We start from the raw sequence: 24,878 nt of genomic DNA, 5'->3' as shown, positions 1-24,878 counted from the left end.
TGTCCACAAACCTTTTCATTGGGGACTGCCTATCCATTATTAAGAAGAGCACTGAAATATTACAAGATATACTATCAACTGAATAACAAGATAAGGAGGGTTTTGAAAATGTTGTGAGCAATCATAGGATAACAAAATTAAGAAAAATAAATATAAAAATGAAGAACTTCTCACCAAAGAACTCTAAACTGAAAAATCAACACTAGAGACTGTAGCCTATTTTTAATGACGCAGAACAAACGTAACAGTGGTGTAGTATTAAAGGAAAAACTGTGTAATATTAACAAAGAAAAATTAAACAAACCTTACTGTCAAAATAGAGTGCTCTAACGCAGACTCAATGCATTCAAGATATGGAAAACAAATCCCAACAAAAACCTCTATACTAGTCAAATAAATCCGTCATGCTTCAGCAGGTACAAACTTGGAACTAAACACCAACACTATATTAATTGTATTGCAAAGGGCATTACTGAAATGGTCAAAAACATGGGTACTATGCCTCTCAAACTATCAACTAAGGCTCGTACGTTGATTCAAAACAGCTAACAGGCTCCATTAAACCTCAGACAATCTCAACAAATCTCAACAAATCTAAGTGAGCTGTTTTACATCCAAAAGCACCCTTCGAAATGGGAACCTTTTACTATCTCAAAATGTAGCGCAAGAAAATCAGAATCAACCCAATTGGACTACTGTCCACTATACTATTCAGAAGGGAAATACAATATATTAAACAGGCAGAATATTAGAAAACCATCTGCCCTCGATAACCTGGACCAAGTAACATCCAGAGATTTAGTAAGCGTATAATTTGTTTTTAATGGAGAAAGAGGTCGCCCATTCAATAAGGCGATAGAGACCTTCTAAATAAAATATAGTCCAAGAAAAGAGATTTTGGGTTGGAGGGATCATCCTTAAAAAGGTGGGGGGAAAAATACCCACATCCACTTAGTGATGCAGCTTGTGTGCTGTAGCATAATGTATTATTTCTAACTCAACATCACTCAACAAACTGAACCAGACCCAATGTCATCTAAGAACGTTGATAACTTGAGAAGAACTATACAAAAAGATCACACAATACATAGAAAGAACACTTCCTGCTAGTTCTCCAAGGACAATAATCTGAATGAGAGAGAGCTGGACATCACAGGGATCCATTATGACTGATAAAACCTTTAACCCAGCTTCACATACAAATAGCTCTGCACATAACTTGTTAGCAATCTGCTCAGGAAACATAGCAGGTTTAGACAGGAACCTGAAAGAAGTCTGAACTTATCTAACGTTTTAAGTCAGCTCCATATAGTTTGTCTGGAAGAAACTTCCCACTATCCAGCAAACGTATCTGTATTTGACAATGTGCCCTCAAAGGAAACACAGAGGCTTGGCAATCCTACTTGGGAAAGACCTTTACTTGAATGTTATAAGGTCAACAAAGAGAGAACTATTTTGAACTTGACTTTCAAGACTAGTAAACACTCACTCAGGTCATTATCTATTCCCCCCCCCCACCAATTGCAAAACTGAACAAACAATCTTCATCATTTTCTTAAAGATTTAACATCTTTAATTGACTATCATAGATGGATCAATCATAATTGGTGTCTTCAACTCCAATCTGGCAAGCAAGAATTAAAACTCAGAATACCTTAAACAAACAATAGTTAATTCCACATACTCAATGGAATAAAACTAAATCTACTCATAACAAAAGGACCATTAGCACCCCATTATGGAACTTAGGATACAGACAACTTAAAGATTACCATACAAGCCAGCATTATACACAATCCAGTCCGCAGGTAATAAATCAATAATTGACCACATCAGTGCTTCCCAAATTTTTCAGAAAAACCGCCCGCTTTTTGGCATGAATGACAAACTTTTGTGACCCACCTACATTTAATGGACATGAGGCAGGTGATTTTTTTAATGTGGTAAAGCATAGTGCGGTAGTGCATTGTTTTTTTGCAGACAGCACATTATCCATTGAAAGTATCCCTAAATTTGCACAAATATTCAGTTTTATAGATAAAATTATATTGCACACAAAAGAATGTGTGAAAATCGGGTTTCAGTAAATATTTATTAATTGTACATCAACAAGTAAAGTGCCTTGATTTGTTCTGATCCTCCTAAATCTTTGTTTCAATCACACATGAGAAAACATGCTTAATTTTGCTTCCCTAGCTGCTGAATGTGTACCGTTCATTTACAGCTATTCACATGTTGTCGTGTGTTAGGAAAAAATGACATCCTCCAGATTTCCTTTTACACTACATGTACTCCAGCAGGATTGTCACATAATTCCCATTATTTTTCTTTCTCTGGCAGCTAAGTGAAAGGTGTTCGTAAACACCAGTCTCGGTGTTGAACAAGCATTTGCAATGCAATAGGTCTCGCATTTGCTACAGTTTAAGCTATTGGCATTGTAAATGACAATGCCTTTTATTTATGTTTTAAAAACCAACGCATAAATAAAAGGCATTGTCATTTACAATGCCAATAGCACAAAGTCTAGCAAATGCAAGATGTATTGCATTGCAGATGTTTGTTGTGCTTCTGGCTGCAGCCTGCCTCTCTCTTCTGCCTCAGCTGCTCCACAGGATTCAGAGCTTAGTGCGAGGGGGAGGAACAAGGGCTGAGCCTTCTTCCAGCGCCGCTGCTCGCCTCAATTCCTGCTGCGGATCCCTCTCCCCTCCTCTGGTCCTTCCCCGCCTACACCGCTGACAGCAGCTTGCATCTTCCACCTCCAGGCTTCCTCTTTGCCAGACGACTGCAGCCTTCCCTGCTGGCGAGGAGGGGCACATACAAATTCTGAAATATAAAGTTATGTTGCACATTTGCAGCGCCCCCAAACGCACGGGCTTTAAAATAATTAACGACCTCAGAGATGAGCGTGGAATGATCCGGCGTGAAATAACATTTCGCCAGAGTACCAACCTGCCTCGAGAGTGCCCGTAATGACTAGACTCACTGAAGGGAAATCGGAGGGAGAGAATGTGGTTCAGCGGTCATAGCAGCCAACTCGGGAGCTGGGGAACCAGTGTTCAAGCCTCGGTATTGGTTCAACTTTCTGTAATTGTTAGAAAATCTATTAATCTCCTGCCAGTAATCTAAACAATTTAAATTATAAATAAAAGGAACAGCGATCTTGGACGGGCATCAAGTAGTGTAGGGGGAGTCGGGTGAGAAACAAAAGAAAACCACGGTTGGGGGAGGCAAGCAGTGAAGCATCTGAAATAAATGGTGAGGAGTGTCGGAGCAATTCAAAGTAAATAAACTGGCGACAAAGTGAACATAACACGGGCGGGGGAAGTGCAGGAACAAATGCCCTTGGAACGCATCTGATCACTAATGAGTAGGAAACCAAGAAATGCCAAGCCTGTTAGACAGGAAGTGGCCGCCATTGCTGAAGCTGGTGTCCCGTGACCGTTGTGTACATAAATTAAGTAAATAGTTCTCCGAACTGCTAATGAAAACACCCAAGTAAGGACACACGTAAGAGGGCCAGTCGTCATGGGAGCTAGGGAGGTACTAAGGAGGGCCTAATAAGCCTATTAACAAATCAGAAGCCAACTTTTACAAAGGACAATGATACAAGCCAATGAAAAATATGGGCTGAGCTTCAAGTCCATACCTGAATACAGCCTGTTTCGAAGAGACAGGGCAAGCGCTGCCTAGGCGAGACCTAAAAATGAGCAGCAGAAGACATAGCCTGACATTTGACCCCTGTCTTTGAAGAGCAGCAAATTTAAAGGGATCTTTATTTACTCCTTGGACTTTGGCGACCCACCAAAAACCGTCTCATGACCCACAGTTTAGGAAACAGTGGACTATTCACTTTTTCATGTGACAGACTTTTATAGATGTTCAGACTTCAAAATCATCACAAGACCAGAGAGTGGCTGTAGTCCTCAATATATAGCATTATTCTGGTCAAATAACTTTTAAGATTCCTCAAACATTATGAGCCTACTTCTATAATAATGAACTGAAGCCTCATATATAACTGTGAAACTAATTCTTGCTTGACACAGCTCTGGGAACAATCATTCATCCAGGAAACTTTCAACTTAACTACTTTTCTCAAATATCACTCCAATACCATGATTTATACTTGGAATAAGATTATAAATAACCTCTTAAATTATATGTCTACAACTGCAAACACCTCAAGAAAAGATAACGAGGAGACAAACCATAGTGACCTATGGATATTGAAAGAAAATAGAGAATATCGGACACAACAAAGACTTTTGTGTAAAATAGACTGGAACCTCGCTGAAAGAACATCAAATTTACATATAAAAAGAAGATTAATGTGATAAAACTAAATGCCTGACTTGAATTAAAGCGGTCAATCATGCATAACAATATTTGTAAATTTTGGACTATCATAAGCCACAGCCTAAATCAACACAAACAGATCCTACAGCACCATATTCCATTTACAGCATTGAGAACTTACATCACTAAACTATATGAAAAACTACAAGCACCTTCTCCTACCTTATCAGTGGCAGGGACCACGAAAAATACCTGCTATCACAACATATGGAAGTATACTTAAGAGAGAATTGAGATGCCAGGACTTCTCTGCCAAACAGCATTCCAGTAAGCTCATTTAAAAACCTCCTCAAAGAACTGTAGCCTTATAATTTCCCTGCTGTTAAATGACAATCTCTTTAGGACAAGTCCTACCTTCATGGACAGAATATATTATCCTGCTGAAAGCTGTACCCTCAATGATATTTGAGGTTTTAATTGAAGAAGTGGAGGGGTTGCTGATCGAAAAGGATAAAAGAGCTTTTTTGCCTTATCGGGTGATTAGCTGCGCATTATCAATCATGATCGATCGTATGTTCAACTACACCCAAATGTCCAGACAAAGCCATACTTGACAAAACCACGCTCCACTGTGAGAAAAGCTGAGGAGCCTGGAGTGTCTGCCAGTAAGAATGCTAATGGGGCACCTTCTAGCACACTGTTGGGAAATGCAGAAAAACCACTTCCTGGAAGTAGGCGGGGTGATACTCAAATATCATCATGGCTAACGTGGAGTGTATAAATATGTTTTCAGCTTTGCCTCTGCAAGAAGACCCCCTTCTACTAGCGACCCACTCCTGAGTGGCCAAAGCCCACATACAAATCAACCTATAGAGGCTGCCTGTTATGAGATGCAGCTGATGTCGTTAAGAAAAGTAGTCACATTCTTCACACAGACCCTGGCAGAAAAAGTGGATAAATTAGTAGCACTGGTGAAAATTTTGGACAAGGGGGGCAGGTTTGGAGTAACCAGAAGCAATATCTTAATGTGCCTAGTATCTCAAACCCTTTAGCAACAGCCTCCAACTATGCTTTTCTTCACCCTCCCCCATTATTACAGTCTACCACTTCTAACACTGCATGGGCAGAGACCCTCCGCCTTTAATGCCCCCCCCTTTCGGTAGGAGGAAATAGGAGTGAGGGCAAGAATGCACAGAAAATGCAAAACAGAAGCGGTACCCTCTTACGGGGCCGACAAGGCACACAGTGCATCTCTGGCACGCGGTTAACCGCAACCTGGGGTGGGCAAATCGGCTTACACTGGCAACACCATTTTGGGACTCAGAGATGCTGGGAAGGACGAAAGGGTTCGACAAGTGGGATCTCATCGGGATCTCACGTATAGGGGATCTCTGGGGGAAGAATGGAATGATATCATTTGCGTCGCTGCAGCAGACATATGACATGGCACCTTCGGAGCACTTCAGATACGCACAAGTGAGGCACTCCCCGCAGGCCAATATTCCAAAGGGATCGACACTGCCAGAGTCCTCCCCACTTGAGTACCGGCTCTTAGACGGGCACCTTCTCGAAAGGAGTATCTCCCTCACGTACAAAAAATTAATACACCATACGCCAGACCCCCTGCTGGCACTGAGGGAGAAATGGGGCAGAGACGGACTTGAAATAGACGACGAGGAATGGCAAGAGGCCTTGTCCTCCCCTAGGGAAGTGGCCATATCGGCAAGACTGCGACTGGTGCAATTAAAAATTCTCCACCGGGTTTATTTTTCCGAACGCCAATTGCTACGTATGGGGAGGAGCGCAGATGGTAGATGCAGGAGACAATGTGGCCAAGAGGGGACATTTCTACATACGATTTGGAAGTGTCCACTGATCCAAAATTATTGGGGGAAAATACATGAATGCATGGAGGAGATTTGGGGGGTGCGGCTGCGGCCTGAGGCTAAAAGATGTCTTCTAAATATTTGGGAGCCCACGGACCTAAACACTAGAGGTAGGACCTGGGTGACGTTGGGGCAGATGGCCGCCAAAAGGAACAGTGCAAGGAATTGGGGAGCGGCAGCGCCACCAAAGGTCAGTGCCTGGAAACAGGACATGGACTGGTGTATGGCGAGGGAAAAAACGGTGTACGTGGCCTGTGGATGTCCCCGAAAATGGACACAGTTATGGACTAAGTGGAATGTATACCGTGGGAATATATGTGAGCCCCCACTGGCCCCCTCCCTGGAAGAACTAGCAATGCTTAGCAGTCCCAGAACCGAGACAGAACAATAGTGTGAACACGATGTTACATAACTGCTATAATTCGGTGACCTAAACTGTACCTTGCGGAAAGAAATTTACGCTTGTATGCCACTGTCTTTTGTTATTTGTTTAATAAAAAAAGATTTAATTAAAAAAAAAAAAAAAGCACAGAAAAGACATGTACTGGGACACATCATGGACTCGGGTGTCCTGCTGGCCAATCCGCTGAGAAAAGATGATTGGACTTCTAGTCCTCAAGCACAAAGGATAGGATGGATTATCCAGAGGCCCCTAACACAAAATGGGAGAGGGGATAGTTTAAATTTGGGCGAGGATTTTATTTTTTTACTAATGTCTCTAAATTGGGTCCAGGGTCTTATGAAACCAAAGAAGCTCTCGTTAATAAGACCAATCATTGGTTGCGCAAAGTACACAATTGTAGTTCCATAATTAGGGATTACATTGTAGTAGCCAGGCAGTACACTAACAAGCTCAATAGTTTTGATTGCATTGGCATACGTTTGGCTAATAGTACAATAAATGATGGATTAATTGCCCTGGAACACAGAACTCCACAACTCAACACCATGAAGATATGCATTAAAATAAAAAACCCCATTGTTTACTTCTCTTCTAACTGACAAGGGTGCAGTTTCATCTTCATCAAAAAAATTGGTACATGAGCCAAGGGTGCGAAGTTCTCTCATTTCGGTCACATCAGACATTGATTGACTTCTACAGAATCCTACCCAGGTTGGCACTAGCGGCATGTTTGCCACAGTACCCGATCCTGGAGAAAAGAGTATGCAAATTGTTCAATGGCTCGTTTGAGAATAGGACCGGGGGCAACTTAATGTTCAAGTGAACATTACACAGTATTCTCGCTGTTCCCCTTTGGTTACTTGCCCACCTCAGATTCCTTTCAGCTGCGGATGTGGAGTATGGTGCAGTATACAAATTTGTGTCATGGAATGTGGCAGGACTCCAAGCGAAACAAAATGATCTTGAGTGGGGAGAATTTATTGATAGACAACAAATAATTTTATTCTAGGAAAAGTGGGCCATTGAACCACTGTACAGGTCAGGATATTTAACCTTTTTGCTAGTGCCATTCCATCTAGATCGGTAGAGCATCTGGAGGCCTAATGAGTTGGATTAAAAACACATAATTTTAAGGTGAATGCCCTAGCTATAGGATATAAAGAAATTCTAGAAATCCTTTTGACATTTCAAAGAGGAGCCCCCAAAAAGCACATAGTCGTGTTTTATATCTATGTACATTAAGTTCAGGACAGGATAGCAGGCTACCATAATATCAAGTTTGAACCCTTAGAACCTCTTTCTGCCCTTATGGCAGATGAGGATAAGAAATGGGAGATTCCTAATCTTGCTAGCACTCCAGATACAAAATGGCCAAAAGTAGCAAGTCAATTACTGCAACTTTGCCTGGATCATGACCTAAGAACTATAAATGGATACTCATTATTAACTATCAACCCCAACCTGCCTTTTAAAGAGGCTTGTATACTAGCCATATAGATATATCCTGCTAGATTTGAGACTATGGTATTATATGGTTGACATGAAGGTCATTACGACCATAATCCCCCTGTTGCTGATTTTAGCCTGGTCTTATTGTTCAAGACCCCTGAGCAAGGCACTGATATTTTTCCAAGGCTGTTAGCCCTTACAAATAACTGCAGAAACAAAGTGGGACAATATTAACAACGACTTTCATGTCAAGAGTAAGATATACCAAACTCTAGTGGATCATATTTATGATTCCCTTAGTTAGGTTTAGTCTTAAATATATCCAATTTTTTGAAGGTCTTAAAACAGTATTTTAGGGGGAAAAAAACGGAAAAAAGCACAGGCTAACTCTACGAGGTCCCATTGGTTTTCTAAAGAACGCAGGGACGCAAAAGGGTACCTGATTAGGGCTATTAAGGAGGGCTCAAAATAAGGCATACTGCAAGCTAGAAAGTCTTGCAAGGCAACAGTGACCAATTCCAAGGCACACTGGGAGGAGGAACAGTGAGCTAAACTTCTAGAGGTGCTTGGGAAACGACATCACAAAGCATTTTGGAGAATTATATCTGTGAGCAATAAGTGTGTCCAAAACGCTTCTGACGTTTTTGTACTTGTTGATCAGTGGGATGACAACTTTGAAGCACTATATAGTGACATTCCTAGAATGAGGCCTGGCTCCCAGGAGGATGCTAGAAGGGCCTGTCCTTTGACGACTCCTGACCCATTGAGCGACTTCTCAATTATATTCACCTAAGAGGAAACCAGGGATGCTCTCTCACATATAAAGAAGGAAACAGTCCCTGTCCTGACAGTTTTCAAGTGGATTTATTCCACTCTGAACCAGACATTTGAATCCTCTACTTGAACACCCTAAGTAATGCCATAGCAAGCTGGGATGAGATCCCAGAGTCATGGCGCCATCATTGTTCCTATCCATAAGAAGAGCACAATAGACCCTCCTGCAAATTATAGGCCAATTAGCCTTATTCACAATACACAGAAAACTTTATGTAGGCAAGTTTTTCTTCGCCTAAAGAATTTCATGAAAGAACACCAGGTCTTGTTGCATTTTCAGGCAGGCTTCCAAGAGAGTATTGGTACGACTGATTAGATATTTCGACTCATGACCATCTGTTGGAAGTTTATTAACATCAACAAAGATAGTCTGCATGTGGCCTTCATGGACATGAGGGCTGCATTTGATCTGGTGCTGAGAGATACTCTCTGGGTGGTCCTGGCCCAAATAGGCATCCCTCAAGTCCTTCTTCATCTTCTTTTTAGGTTACACACTAACACATATGCCCAGGTCAGATGGAATGACCAGAGTGTCTCTCTATGGATTCCCATCCAGCGTGAGGTGAGCCAGTTGTGTCTATTGGCTTCCACGTTGTTCCCTGTTTATGAACGGCGTAGATGAAGCACTAAATAAATGCCAGCATGATGCCCCCAAGATAGCTGGCACTTGTACCCCTGTTCTGCTTTTTGCTGATAATACCCTGCTGCTCTCTGGTACTGCTATGGGCTTGCAGGAATTGTTAAATCATTTTGTAGATTTTGGTAGGAGCAAGGGCTTGGAAATGAACACTGGGACATCTAAGTAAGTGGCCACTAAACCCCATCGCACCTTCGGGGTAAAAGGATCGTGGAGGGTGTGACTATAAAACCAGTCAGGAGCTTCGACTTCGTAGGAGTTAGGCTCACAGATAAGCGCTCCTGGAACGTACGGCTGTAAAAAAGCATTTCTATACTAATACATAGATCAGCAGCCACAGTGAAGCATAACATATTGACTAATAGGACAGTGTCCCCAGTCCTCGAGGTATATAGAGCTATGGTCACAGGTGGTGCTTTATAAGGGGAAGAAACCGGGGGTTCGAGTGATAGTTAATTACTAGCTGTGGCATTAAATACATTTTTTATATCTATTTTGAATGTTCCTGTAAGTCCACCACTTATAACCCTAAGATGGGACCTGAACCTAAACAGGACTGATCAAACTGCCCCCCTCAAAATCTTGCTTTATTAGGTCAGAATTTTGACAATCCAGGAGCTAGCCCCTAACAGAGCTGCCCTACAGGAGTTAACGCTAGATAAGCGCTATAGCGCACCCTGGGTGAAAGCTGTTAAAACCTTGCGCAGTGAATGAAAGCTCGAGGGCTTGTGGCAAGAACCCAGTGAGTTGAGAAGAAACTCAGACATACAGATCAAGAGCATTTATTGGGAATATGTTCTCCTGAAGGTATGGCAGGAGGCAAGGTAAGATAGCCTGACAGATAAATATCTAAGTCACAACATTGAGCAGGTTATGGACAAAATCCCCAGCCTCCCCTGGCAAAGTCCTTATATATTTGTTTTCAAGCTGGTGCTCTACTCCTCAGGGTTTTACCTCGAAGTGGGGTAAAGTGGAGGATGAGATAGGGGACTTCCCTTTCTAATCCTAACACAACAGAAATGGAGGTGCATTTCCTGTTATTGTGTCACAAATGTAAACCTTTGAGGTCCCGATGGAGTCTCCCATTATGTTGCAACATAGGAGTAAGGTGCTGTCTCTGTTGGCTTTGCGCATACTAAGATCTCACACATTGGAGCCTATTGTGTTTGCTTTTTCAAGATTCTTACAGTGGGCATGGTCTGTCAGAGCGACAGCAGTGCAGGCCTGTGCTAAATTACAACTGTATAATTGAACTCTATCAGGTGTGACAAGAGTATGTGTTCCCATCTCTTAATTTGATTAACTTAAGAGATGGACAATAAAATCCTTTCATTGGAAACTATCATTGTGTGAGGAAGATCAAGGGGCCGAAGTTACTGCTACTCGTGCCTCGGGTGGTGGGATGGTCTATAGTAGGGGGTGTGTCCCTATTATAGATTTACTGCTGTTATGCCTGGGCCAGGTGCGACTAGGAATGATGTTTATTATTCTATGCTCTTACAACTGAACAAAGGGACTGTGTACAATACATGTGTATGAGGCAACTTTTTGTTACTTGGTAGGGCTTGTTGTTGGCTTAATTTCTTAGAAACTCTTCCTGCAGATGCCCAACGTTAGTTTTCTGTGTATGCTTTTGCACTTCTTTTATTATAAGAGTATAGCTTATTGAGATTTATCATTTGCTCCCATGAAAGCCTAAAATCTATGTATGCCGTTATCATTCTACCCTGTACCTTCAATTTGCACCTTTTCAAGATTTTTGCCCACCAATATTTGATTGTGTACATGGCAATCTCAAGACCACAATCAATACGGTCATTGCTTTTGCTGCTACGTAACTTTGGAAATAATGTGAGCTGCTAAATCTGTTTTGTACTTAAAGGAAATGATACTTGTTCATTGCCTCTTGTTTTTATTTTTTGTGCCTTTTTTCATACATTACTTCTAGTATGATTATTTAGATTTTTAATGAGGGTCAATCTGACTGCCCTTGCACTGACTGTTGTATTCCGCTTTAGGTGTCCGTATATAGGTTTTCATGATACATGTCCTTATATAGGCACAATTCGCATTGCCCTTATATAGGCATACGATCCCAGTCCTTATTTAGGCATTAGCCATGCTATCCAAATACAGGCATGGTGACCTACATCCGTCCACCCCAACGTCCCAACAAGTTCTTAGAAACCAGACCCTTAAGCTCTTGGGAGTTCCCCTAGAACAGGATTATTGATTTCTCCAAGAACTCATTTATTATACATGAACCGCTATTCCTTAAGGGTTCATTCCTGACGTCTTCATCTGCCCGACTTTACGTCAATGCCAACATTCCAAGGCACCTACCGGGTATAAATATACCTTCCCATGCCCAAGCAAGTAGGAGGAGACCTCGACTTCAGAGGAGCCCGTGTCCCGGCCTGATGCACTGATGGGACGGTGTAATTCCTGCTCGCAGAGAATCCAGCTTCCAGTGTTCTGACTCCCTTCGCGGGGAGTTAGAGTTCGAGACCCGGAAAGAGATTCCCACCTCTCTCATTCTCAAGGTATGGAGCGGACTAGAAACTAGAGGGACTCTTGGCATACCAGACTATAGCATACCAGACTATAGCATACAATACCTACTTCTTACATTGTACTACACTTAGGTTAGGTACACTAGGGTATAACTAGTTCGAGAAGCATCTCATGAGTACTCACATTTTTAGCGTATGTTATTTATGTATATGAATATATGCGTCATAGCTAGAAGATAATGCTAGCGCAGTATTATTTCTTTCTACTGCTTACGCTGTACATCATATATCTCCCATACTGTTGTGTGATTGTAACAGCTCATATCTCTTACACGAGAAAAAAGACTGTTCAATAAATCCTTTTATTGAAACGCCAGTCTATTCTTTCTGTGTAACTCTGAAGAAACTAAGCATGCATGATTAGCTGTGTGAAACTCTTACCTGTTGCTTCCACGATTCTGAAAGAGTTCCGATTCTATAGGGAAACAAAGTTGTCATGTTTATGCTGTTGCCAGAAACGAATCCCTTCTTGCTTACAAGGAGTTTCAAATCTATAGGGTATATTATTCCAATGTGCAGAGCCTATTAGGGAAATAGGAACTACACTACATGACCTTCAGGGAACACTCTGAACCTATGTATGCCACTATTATTTCACTGCACTTTTTAAAGAGTCAAGAAAACTGAAATCATCGTATATTTTAACTGTTGAGTTCGATGAAATTATTTTTAAATGTGATTTATTGCACTTCTTAAGTTTATTTTTAACCGAAATAAAGGATTTTGATCGGACTCTATTATCCAAACAATTTATAAAAGCAGCTAAAGAAACGGATCCAAATAACTACAGGATGATTGCGTTACTAGACTCTGATGGCAACATTTTTGCCAAATATATTTTATTCATCTTAGAACGATGAGTTACTACTAATATCAGAATCCCTCCAAGTCAGACTGAATTGAGACCCAACTGCTCCACAAAGGATAATATATTCACCCTAACAACCCTGGCTCGTTGATCAGCAGAAACCAAAACTATTAAACTATTTGTTTGCCTTATCGACTATTCCACTGCCTTTGATAAGGTAGACACAAATATCCCAGAAATACCCTCTGGTCAAGACTACATAAATTGGGATTAGATCAAGTGTCATTACACCAACTAACTGAGCTACATAGTAATACATGGGTGCAAGCTAAAATAACAAATGTTAAAGGCCTAACCCTGATATTAGTTTGAAGCAAGGTTGTTCATTGGTCCCTCTTCTTTTTCCACAACAGACTTATAATCTCATACAAAGTTTAGATCATAGGGCCTGTGATCTGCCAAAATATGGCCAACATATATGCAAATGAACTTGTTCTATTAACAACAATGCAGAAGGGCCTACAATGACAACTTAATTACCTAAAGTCTTATAACAAACAAAATAATTTGTTAATCAACTATAATAAAACAAAAATAATGCACTTCGCAGTGTGAATGCAGATGTTTGAACAATGGGAAACAACAAGATAGGCCAAGTATTGCAAAATACTTATCTTGGTCTTTAAATTGATACAAACCTAAATGGACTTATAACATAAGGAAAAATAAAAAAACAAATGCAAGGCTACTGAAACCGCTCAAGCCATTAAGCGATGTGTAAATCACTGCACAGAAGGGGCAATCAGCCCCACAATCACGGTTTTCAAAACCTAAATACTTCCAGTTCTTCTATATGCTGCAATTTTTTTTAAACTATAATTAACTTAGACTCGCTATTCATCAAACTGATTTGACAAACCTTTAATCTAAGATCTTCATCTACTCTTTCTCGACTGAGACTAGAACTGGGCTCCACACACTTAGAGGCATTAAATTCCATACATTTGCTAAACTATATCTGCGATTCCTATAGGCTGGATAAATCAACACTACTAAGTATTATTAAAAAAAAAAAGCTGATGTTAGGCCTACAGTTGGGCTTTATGACCGAATCTGAAAATTAGAGTGTGTTTGATGCACAGATATTCATTTAAAAATATATATCTTTTTCTCACGATCCGGCACTTCACAAGGTCAAGAAAGAGAGCTGAGAAGTCTATCTTTCGGACTAAGAAACAAGATGCAAGGGTCAGTATAGGTGATTCGATCTATTTTGATAATCCTTGTTAGTAGCTTATCTCTCTGTATAAAATGAGTGATGTAGCTCAGACTAATATCTTTCGATAGTTACAGTACAGACATTATGGATTCATTTATAAGTTCGACATTTATTTTTACGTAGGGCAAACTAAGTAATAAACCAGGAATTGGTACGAATTTAACAAAATTAAACCTAGGTAAAATGTTCCATTAATATGGTGTTTTCATTACTAAGACTGTACTAGGAGTGCGATGAAGTGTGATCGGTATGCCAGACGTGGGTCCCGTGCCCACTGTGCCTCTGGACTCAAGCTGTAAGCTACTGACAGGCCATAGTGGGCTGAAATCTAACTAGAGTCGCTTCTGTTAAGGTTCAGAGCCTGGCAGGTCGGGTGGCCTGTTCCTATTAAAGCAGGATCAAGGCTGGTTTGCATATGGCAAGGTCTCGCCTGAGGTTGCATGAAGGAAGAAATAAAAACGATGACATGTAACGCAGCCCTGAGTAATTACCAGTGGCTCAGAGTACTTTGGGAATCCCATCATCATTTTTTTTGTTTTCCTCAATGAAAAAAAGGGCAAAGTAGATAGCCTTGCTGCAATTTTTAAAGGTAAAAAAGTTTACCAAGGTCTCTTGCAAATCAGAAAAAAGTACTACAAATTACCAAAGTTGCACAAAAGAATTAGGAACAACAGGCTAGAGGAGTACTACTGGGACATTGGGAAATGAATCATCTATGAGGAAACCATGTTTAAAATAGCAAAATTTGTATAACAACTATTTTGAGCGCCACTATTCAATCTTTACATGGCATCCCTGGATTGCCCAATTTATTAATTTGCCATCTCTTTCCATACTGATCCTGACGATACACAGCTGATTGTTAGACTTGATGATAACCCTAGGAGGTTCTCCTTTTCTCCCTTCGTCGACAAGGAAAGACGTGATACAAGCTCATGTCCTGTCTAGGATGGGCCTCTGTAACTGGCGTTGTGAGACTACCCTGAAAACCTCCCACACAGAATGCAGCGGCAATGCTGGCCTAGGGATTAAAGACACTGGCGTCCATTTCTAACGAGCTCACCAAAATGCACCTTCAAAGCTCTATGCCTGTGCCACAGAACAATGAACAACTGTGGGCAGAGCTCCATATGGTCTCGCTATCATCTAGTTTCAGCCTTGCTGTGCTCTCATATTACCATGTCTGGTAAGAATGCCCAAGTTCACAAAAGTAGTATTCGTAGGTCATTTCCGAGCAGTGGTTACTGCCAAAGCCTGTAACTCGTTACCCCCATCTCTACATGCTTAGTGTAATCTGGGAGTCTTCGGGACACAGCTCCAAACAATCTTGTTTACATACTCAACTAGTACCCAGAGGACTGATAGGACTGATTGTCCCTTTGTTCCTCTTCCTTTGACTAGCGCCAGGACACTTCTTTCTCTAAGTAGCTGTTTGCACTTTACAAATCTGTCAATGAATCAATCAATCAACTGACTGAAGTTTGAAGTTCAGAGAATGCGTCTAAATAGGATTAATTTGCTCTTCTTTTTGACGGTGAGAACAGACTACTTAAATTGATAGATTGACAAGGATGTTACATGGATGTCAAATATTTTACAACAGCATTTATCCAATCTGGTTCACTGTATTTAAAGGCAGAGAACGACTGATCCCGAATTTAGCACATGCAAGACGTGAGTGACTTGGGATATCGTGAAAGGTAGATAAAGCAGTACATCAACAATGCTATTGTCCAGCTCAACTCGAGCACATGACAGCATGGTTTCAAAATGCACAGAAATCCTTTGGAACAATGGGGATCAAGAGGCTGCTTCCATTTAGATGCAATGATGCATTTTTTAGGTGCGCAAATACTGGAGGACCCAATGCTTACGATTTTGCTCAATGTGGTTTGGTGTCACTGCTAATATATATCCTGTGTTCCTGAACTCCTCGTCAGCCATGTTTTTCAAGTGCATCAGTGCTGACACCATAACAGATTATTTTGGGAATCCTGGTTTGATAACTTGGGAGATGTGCATTTTGATATATGCAAGTGCAATCAATTCTTCGTTGCATAAGACCCGATTTAACAAGATAAAGAAGAATGTTCCTCTTTTAAGAACGATGTTCTAGCTAGATACAAGGAAGACACGTCACACTCCTATACAACATTTTTTAGGATCAGGAGAAGAGCAAGGGAAACTGATCGAGCATAAAAGTTTTATGATGTAACTTTTCCATTTGCAGGACACAGATCGACTTTCAAAAAGCTCAGGTGGCATTAAATAATGTAAAGCTTTTGCAAAAACATTAGAGACCTCTACAGCCCTTCTAACGAAGAATTGAAATGTTAGGGTATAGTATGCCACCGTTTTTAGGACTCGCCTAGCGTTGCTGCGCACATGCGTAGCTCGCTCGGCGAGATTTATTGTCGAGGAGGACTTTGAGAGAAGGGCTTGAAGCCCTGCTCCTTATTTCCATTGGCTTGCATCACCATTTATTGTAAACGGTGGGTTGCGATTGGAAATAAGCTTTCTTTGTTGCCTCTTTTCACTTTTTTGTCCAGCCCACCCGGACTGGCTCGTCTGCTTTCCTTCTGTCGTGAAGGTATTTCTTATCTTTGTGGTAACCATACGTTTTCACTCGGCCCCGTAATCACCGGCTGAGTGAAAACAGATGGCTTGTTTTTTATGCAGATTTCTATAGCGCGAACTCTACCTGAAGGTATTGGAGCGCTTTACATGAGCTCCAGTTACGTTATACAAGGGCACATTCAGGCACGGGGAGATTATGTGATCGGCAGGCAGGGCTGCTCGAGAGGAGCGCTTGAGGCAGGCTGGCATGGTGGTTTTCTTTTATGCAGATTTCTTTAGCGCAAACTCTACCTGAGGGTATTGGAGCGCTTTATATGAGCTCCAGTTACGTTACACAAGGGCACATTCAGGCACAGGGAGATTATGTAATCGGCAGGCAGGGCTGCTCGGGAGGAGCGCTTGAGGCAGGCTGGCATGGTGTATTTTTTTTTTTTTAATGTATGGCGCTGCCCCTCACTCCTTTGGAGACCTCCTCTCCAGACCTTCTTCGTGACAGTGGAATCCCTTCTAATTCTCAGACGTGAACAGCATGGGACTTGCCTCAATTTGGGACCTTCATGCCACAGCTTTAGATAATCAGCACGCAACTTGGCCTCCCCAAGTTGATGCGCTTAAACTTCTTTTATTCATTGCTTCTCTTTTCGACCTCGTTGTTCGCCTTAACGTTCCTGACTTATATTTGAAAACTAAGTTGTGTGTCCCATATATCGTGTAGAATCTGCGTTCAGGACCTGGACACTGTAACCATGACCAATAGGAACAAGCATTAAAAATGCAATAGGACTCGCCTTTCATTAAGTTAAAGCCATTTGCTTTGCTATACAATACCATTAGCAAAGCAAATGGCTTTAACTTAATCAAAGGCGAGACCTATTGTATTTTCAATGCTTGTTGATTCTGGCTACCAATCAATTTGTTTTAAAACGTAGCCCACAATTTATTGAAAGATCTAGGAAAATATGCACTGTACTCTCCAATATTTCCACTGTATTTTCAATGTTTTAAAGAATAAAATCTTAATAGAAAAAATTGTAATCACCCTTTCAGAAAATCTTTACCTGAATCATCATAGATTATCCTTTTTTTCTTGTTAGACTGCTTGTGTTCAGAAACAACATTATTAGCTGGGCTCTTTGCCTGGAAGTGAAAAATGGAATCCATTACGATCTATCAATAGTTAGGCATGGAAAACATTTTCATAAAACATACATATTAGGAAGCAACCAAATAAAACTATGCCATTCTCCTTATATGCCTTTGCAAATAGATCTAAAAAGGGCGTGAAAGGTGCAAATAAAATTGAAGGACTGAAAATTCTTCCGAGATGACTACCAATCAGCAAAACAACTTTGTATGCACTCAGTGCTATAAAAAGCTAAGCATCCCGACAACTCAACAAGGAGTTGATCATAAAATCGAGGAGGGGGCACACTGCCTGGCACACCAGATTACAATCTGCATTTCTGCCCTGAAAGACTTTCAACTGAAGTGAGTATTATTATGCACTTTTGCCACAATGTATCTGGGCTAATTGTATGCTGGTATGCCAGACAGTGTGCTTCCTCCCTGGTTTGCAACCAATATTCAGACTTGTGGCTTGAAGATTGCACACTAGTTTAAAGTCTGCAACCAGGTTATTTTGGGTTGATGTCCCTGAGCTAATTTTGTCCAGAGCATGATCTCAGTGTTGCATCTGTCTTTTGCATGTGGTCGTTGCTGTACCAGATTTTAGAGTTGTAACTAATCTTAAAGGGTGCCTACAGTGAGATAGAATGTTTTGGGACTTGGCCTGGAAGACTGCAATGTCGCTAGATTGCTTTGGGACTTGGCCTGGAAGACTGCAATGTCGCTAGATTGTTTTGGGACTTGGCCTGGAAGACTGCAATGTCGCTAGATTGTTTTTGGACTTTGCCTACAAGACTGCAATGTCGCTAGATTGTTTTGGGACTTGGCCGGCAAGACTGCAATGTCGCTAGATTGTTTGGAGACTTGGAAGGCAAGACTGCAATGTCATGCCTGCACTCATCATCACACTAGGCCAAGACGTGCATGTCCTGTTATTTTATTGCCATAAATTATCTCATTTCTGTACCTAGCCTGGTCTCTAGGCTACATCGACACAGACCTTGTACTCTTAGGCCTTTACCAGTCTTTCTCGTTTGACAATATCAACGTGGGGCACCAGCTTAAGACATTGCAGTTATGGTTAATACAATACTTGTCACCCCCACACTCCTCCCCCCTCAACCCCAAAACCCATCACCAGCTATGGGCTTCCTGATGGTGCCTTGGTGCTCGGAGAACCAGAAGCCCGAGGTCACAAGAACAGATGTACAAGCAGTTTCACTATACAACTTAAATAGCATAATTAGACGTTCCTCAGTTCCCAAATAGTTGGCCTACTTCCGCACTCCTGTGGGCTCTCACCAGTGTCCCTCTGATTTAACTGAAGCCACATACTTACCAAAGGACAGAACTCCCCTGTCTCCGCGACAATAAAACACACGGTGTGAACACTGGCAGCACGCTGCAACCTAGCTTTGATAACAAGTGAGAGCCCATGTGCAAAAGTCTTAAAAGGTGAAGCTCTAACCAGTGAAAAGTGTTTTGAACTCTATGCTAATATGAAAGGTCAGGCAGAATACAAGTCCTTACAGTCTTATACCATGGACCCTGGTTGTAACTGGCACCTTCATTCACTGACATCAGGACCGGGATGGGGGGGCACCGGGGGTGAGAATGTTTCTAATTGCAGGTCCAAAAACTATCACTAACAATATCTTTCAATGTAGAAATAAAATAAGAAGTAGTTGAAATGCTACCATATGCTAAACACAGGTTTTTGAATTTCCCTGGATTTACCAAGGAGCGTCATACAGAGGAGATTGTAGGTGTGTCCCATTATGCCAGTCCCAGAGATTGGAGTGACGGGTCATGACTTAGCAAGCACCCGAGGCAGCTAATGCCTTAGGTTTCCAGGTCACAGCTTAAAAAGCACAGGGGAAGCACTCGCCAAGACAGACGTTTCAAGTGCAGTAGGGTGCTGTAAATCAGTCATAGACAGCACTGAGGCACCACATGCAGAGGCTGGCAAAAGCCCAGGAAAAAGGGCTAACAAAAGTTACTTCATCAAGCCACAGTTTGTTAAATAGCTTCTAATACCGCATACCCCTATTACTCTGAAAGGGGCCTCTTCTGTATTTCCATTCACAAAATTTCTGCAAGGTCACCCAGCATCTGACCTTTGATAGATTCATATGACGGATACTATATTTGTATAGAGACTTCCATCCCAAATAGAACAAGCATCGGCATAGCCAATAGGTCTCGCCTTTGGGACCTTATAAGTGTTTAGCCAGAGATATTGACTTTGCCTATGTCTTTAAGCTGTGCTGTACAGAAGTCTGCAGCATGCTGAAAAGTTATATAATAAAGAAGTGTCAGAAGCATTTTTGTTACGTTATATATGACCAAGAAAGTATTATGTACAACCGAACGACCATATCAAAAAAATATTAACAATAAATAATGTCTTGAGGTTTTTTTTGCCCTTTTACTGCTGGCAACTTCTATCTGCCTGTCCCAATGGTTGCTTGTTATCGGTTTTGTTTTGTTATGGGGGGGGGCATAAATAACAGGAGGGTGAAGGTTGGGAAATAGTATCTGTATAACAGTCAGTGAGAGAGTCAGTCAATCAGTGAGAGAGGGAGTGAGAGTCAGTCAGTGAGAAAGCCAGTGAGAGAGTCAGTCAGTGAGAGTGAGTGAGAGCGTCAGTCAGTGAGAGAGTCAATCAGTCAATCAGTGAGAGAGTCATAGTCAGTCAGTGAGAGTCAGTGAGAGAGTGAGTCAGTGAGCGAGTGAGAGTCAGTGAGCGAGAGAGAGAGTGTGAGTCAGTCAGTGAGAGAGTCAGTCAGTGAGAGAGTCAGTCAGTCAGTTAGTGAGAGAGTGTCAGTGAGAGAGTCAGTCAGTTAGTGAGAGAGAGATTGAGAGAGTCAGTCAGTGAGAGAGAGATTGAGTCAGTGAGAGAGCGAGATTGAGAGAGTCAGTCAGTGAGAGAGAAAGTAAGAGGGTCAGTCAGTGAGAGAGTCAGTCAGTGAGAGAGTCAGTCAGTGAGAGAGTCAGTCAGTGAGAGAGTCAGTCAGTGAGAGAGTCAGTCAGTGAGAGAGTCAGTCAGTGAGAGAGTCAGTCAGTGAGAGAGTCAGTCAGTGAGAGAGTCAGTCAGTGAGAGAGTCAGTCAGTGAGAGAGTCAGTCAGTAAGGGAGTCAGTCAGTAAGGGAGTCAGTCAGTGAGGGAGTCAGTCAGTGAGGGAGTCAGACAGTGAGAGAGTCAGACAGTGAGAGAGTCAGACAGTGAGAGAGTCAGACAGTGAGAGAGTCAGACAGTGAGAGAGTCAGACAGTGAGAGAGTCAGACAGTGAGAGAGTCAGACAGTGAGAGAGTCAGACAGTGAGAGAGTCAGACAGTGAGAGAGTCAGACAGTGAGAGAGTCAGACAGTGAGAGAGTCAGACAGTGAGAGAGTCAGACAGTGAGAGAGTCAGACAGTGAGAGAGTCAGACAGTGAGAGAGTCAGACAGTGAGAGAGTCAGACAGTGAGAGCGTCAGACAGTGAGAGCGTCAGACAGTGAGAGAGTCAGACAGTGAGAGAGTCAGACAGTGAGAGAGTCAGTGACTGACGGAACGAGAATGAGCACTATAGATTGGCTACAGCTCCCAATGAAGAAAGGGCGTTGTTCAGTTTTTAAAGTGTATGGCCTCTCAGAAATTAGAGCATTTTTGCAGCACTGTTCTAAGAGCTCGCTGGAGTTTGCAGACTTGGTTGGAGGTTCCTGTATTCCATCCAGCAGCTCCAGATGAACAAAAGCCACACCCTATTTGGACATTGACGATTTCAGAAGTGCTCTGTGGAAAGAGGGACATGTGCAAAGATCCTCCTAGAGCCGTGCTGCTGAATTTCCGGAATGTATCCAACCAGAAGAGACTTCTGGTGCCGTCACATGCGTTATCCACACACACAAGGTGGATCCCTTGTTACGAGGGGCCAACAATAAGGTGTACAAAAACGGTTGATAGACTTGTTATTGACCCTCCCCCTCCGGCAAAGACCTACACTGCTCCAGTTCAGGAAGGACCCCAAGACCTGGCTTCAGATGACCACAGCACCCTACGGAGCCTCTCCTTATCCCCCCCCCATTCCCGGTTAGTACCTCTAAACCAACAGAGCCCACCCGACACAGTAAAAAAATATATCCCGCGTAAGCGGTGCTTTAAATAGGTAAGTACTGTTCAATAACTACACTTCTTTTATTTGAAATGGACAGTACCTACACTAGTCAGCAATGTTGCAGTTCATTTCATTTGACAGTACCGGCACTTTTCAGGAGAAGATAATGAGTACCAGCAATGAACAAATGTTACTTACCTGTAAACTGTGGTTCTCCAGTATTGGTGTCTTTCATAGGTTCACATGCTTGAATATTCCCTGTCGTCGAAGTGGGAGTCCCATGGTACATAAAAAGCAATAAGTCTCATGTATCTAGATACATACATAAACCATATAAGAATAAAATACATATCTAAATAAACTTTATATAGTTCAAAATAACACATCAAGTCAAAAGTACCATAGGATAACATTGACACATAGGAAAGCATTGAGAACAAAGAATCACTTTACTGACATATCCATGTCGTTTTTATAGTACAAACTCTAGCCAATCAGGCGCAAGCACCCTCTAGAACCTTCTCTTCAGAGGCTCAGGCCCTCAGATTTTCGTAGCACAAGAGTGACAAAAGAGTCTAATGAGGAGAAGAGAGCCTCTGAGGGGAGGAGGGTGGGTCGCATGTGAATCTATGAAAGACACCAATACTGGAGAACCACAGTTTACAGGTAAGAAACATTTGTTCTTCTCCAGTATTGGGGTGTCTTTCATAGATTCACATGCTTGAATAGAATAGTGAGCAGTACTCTGCAGCCTGAAGAGGCCGTATCAACGTTGCATGAAATACAATGACATTGTATGATAAAAATACGCAGCTGATAACAACCCAAGGAGGAGGGAAGTAACAGAGGCTCACCTTATTTGAAGAGATTCCGAAGAACTGCTTGGCCCACAGCCGTATCTGCTTCATTGATTGCATCCAGGCAGTAGAGCCTCGTGAAAGTGTGCCTGCTGGACCATGTAGCTGCCCGACAAATCTGATGGATGGGCACACCAGCGAATAAAGCAGTGGAGGAGGACATTGCTCTTGTAGAATGCGCCCTCACTCCAGAAAAAAGAGGCTTGCCAGCCTTCTGATGGCAGAAAGATATCACTGAAGAAATTCAATGTGCAATTGTTGGTTTGGTAACAGAATGTCCCCTACAGGTTCGCCCGTAGGCAAGGAACAGTTGATCAGACTTGCGAAAGGGTGCCCTTCTGCTGATGTAAAACTTGAGACACCTTTTTAAGTCCAAAGAGTGTAGACTCTGTTCCGCTGGAGATTGCGGATGAGGAAAAAATGTTTTTCAAAATTACGGGTTCATTAAGATGAAAATCGGACGGCACCTTTGGCATGAAAGCTGGGTTAGTGCGGAGGATAACACAGTCCGATTTAAATTGAAGGAAAGGAGGTTGGATTGTAAAGGCGTGAATGTCACTTACTCTGCGAGAGGAAGTCAGTGCAAGCAGGAGGGCGACCTTCCATGTTAAAAATTTGAAATCCACTGAATGGATTGGCTCAAAGGGCGCCTTCATAAGCTGCGCCAATACGATGTTAAGACGCCACGTGGGCGGAGGATGCCGAATGGGCGGGAACATCCGGAACAGCCCTTTAAAGAATTGCTGAATTACTCTAGATGAATAGAGAGAGGAAGAGCCATCCTGATGAAAGCGAGAAATTGCCGCTAGAAAGACTTTTAAGGTGGAGTGAGACAGTCCTGACTGTGCCAACTGCAGAAAGAAAGGCAGAATCTGTGCCGGGGAGGCGTGCACTGGGTGGATGTGAACAGATGAACACCAGTGACAGAAGCGCTTCCACTTTAGCTTGTAGGTCTTCACCGTGGAAGGCGCCCGCGCCCTGGCCAGAACTTCCCTGCAGGCAGGTGGAATGTTCAAGTGAGCAAAGTCAAGGTGCTCAGGTTCCAAGCAGACAATGTGAGTGAACTGGGATTCGGATGGCAGATCAGACCGTTGTTCATTGTTAGAAGGTCCGGCCGAGGGTGAAGAAGGATGGGCTCGCACTGAGAGAGGAGCAGCAGCTCTGAAAACCATGCCTGCCGAGGCCACCGTGGAGCAATCAGGAGAATGTGGCACGGTTGTCTCTGCATTTTCCACAACACTCGAGGAATCAGAGGGATCGGCGGAAAAGCGTAGGCAAATATCTTGCACCAGTCCATCGAAAGGGCATTTCCGCGCGACCCTCTGTGGGGAAGCCAACTTGCGTAAGACTGGCATTTGCTGTTCTGTGGAGTTGCAAAGCGATCGAGGTTCGGGCGACCCCAAAGGCTGAAGACAAAGTTGAGTCAGCTGGTGCAACTCCCACTCGTGGGTCGATGACGTTGACCGACTGAGTGCGTCTGTGAGAATGTTGGAAATACCGGGCAGGTGGACTGCAGTGAGCGTGATCCGATGGAGTATGGCCCAATCCCAGATCTTCTGAGCCAGCTGGGAAAGCAATGGAGATCTTGTCCCACCCTGCTTGTCCAGGTAGTGCATGCTGGTGGTGTTGTCCGTCTGAATGTGCACTGATTCCCCTTGAAGCTGGAGCCGGATGGATTTGTGCGCAAGGATAATTGCCATCAGTTCCAGTCTGTTGATGTTATGTTATGGTATTTTAATTTATTCAGCGCACAGCTAATAGGAAGTGTCCCGGCGCTATAGACCGCTGGGGAACCCGTCCTGGCTATCCCTGTGAGATGGTCCCTTTCTGGGTATCTCCAAGGTGAAACCAGGCATACCCGGCGTCTGTGGGGGGCCGTTGTAGAGATGAGGCAAGCTTAATGCCCAGAGTTGCAGAGTGTGTTCCTGGTTATAATAGGTACCGAGGCGAGAATTATCGAGTCCGTTTTGACCCTGGTCCACGACCCTGCCGCGTTGGGAATTGAACCCTGGTCCCTGGCCGATTCTCGGCTTACGGGTCTGCCGCCTCTAACCAGTG

General features: G+C 42.6%; 1 protein-coding gene across 1 annotated transcript in view; it reads right to left on the bottom strand.

Moving 5' to 3' along the window:
- Positions 1-24,878, bottom strand: part of RFC1 (replication factor C subunit 1) — a 765,282-nt gene that overhangs the window by 658,733 nt on the left and 81,671 nt on the right. Inside the window, exon 3 of the mRNA XM_085642249.1 lies at positions 17,801-17,879. Within this exon, the coding sequence (XP_085498375.1) occupies positions 17,801-17,879 (79 nt within the window). The remainder of the gene's footprint in view (positions 1-17,800; positions 17,880-24,878) is intronic.

Source organism: Triturus cristatus, chromosome 2_2, assembly GCF_964204655.1.
Source record: "Triturus cristatus chromosome 2_2, aTriCri1.1, whole genome shotgun sequence".
In the NCBI taxonomy this organism is placed as follows: domain Eukaryota; kingdom Metazoa; phylum Chordata; class Amphibia; order Caudata; family Salamandridae; genus Triturus; species Triturus cristatus.
Note: the sequence above shows the minus strand (reverse complement) of the source record. Positions and strands in the feature narration are given on the sequence as shown.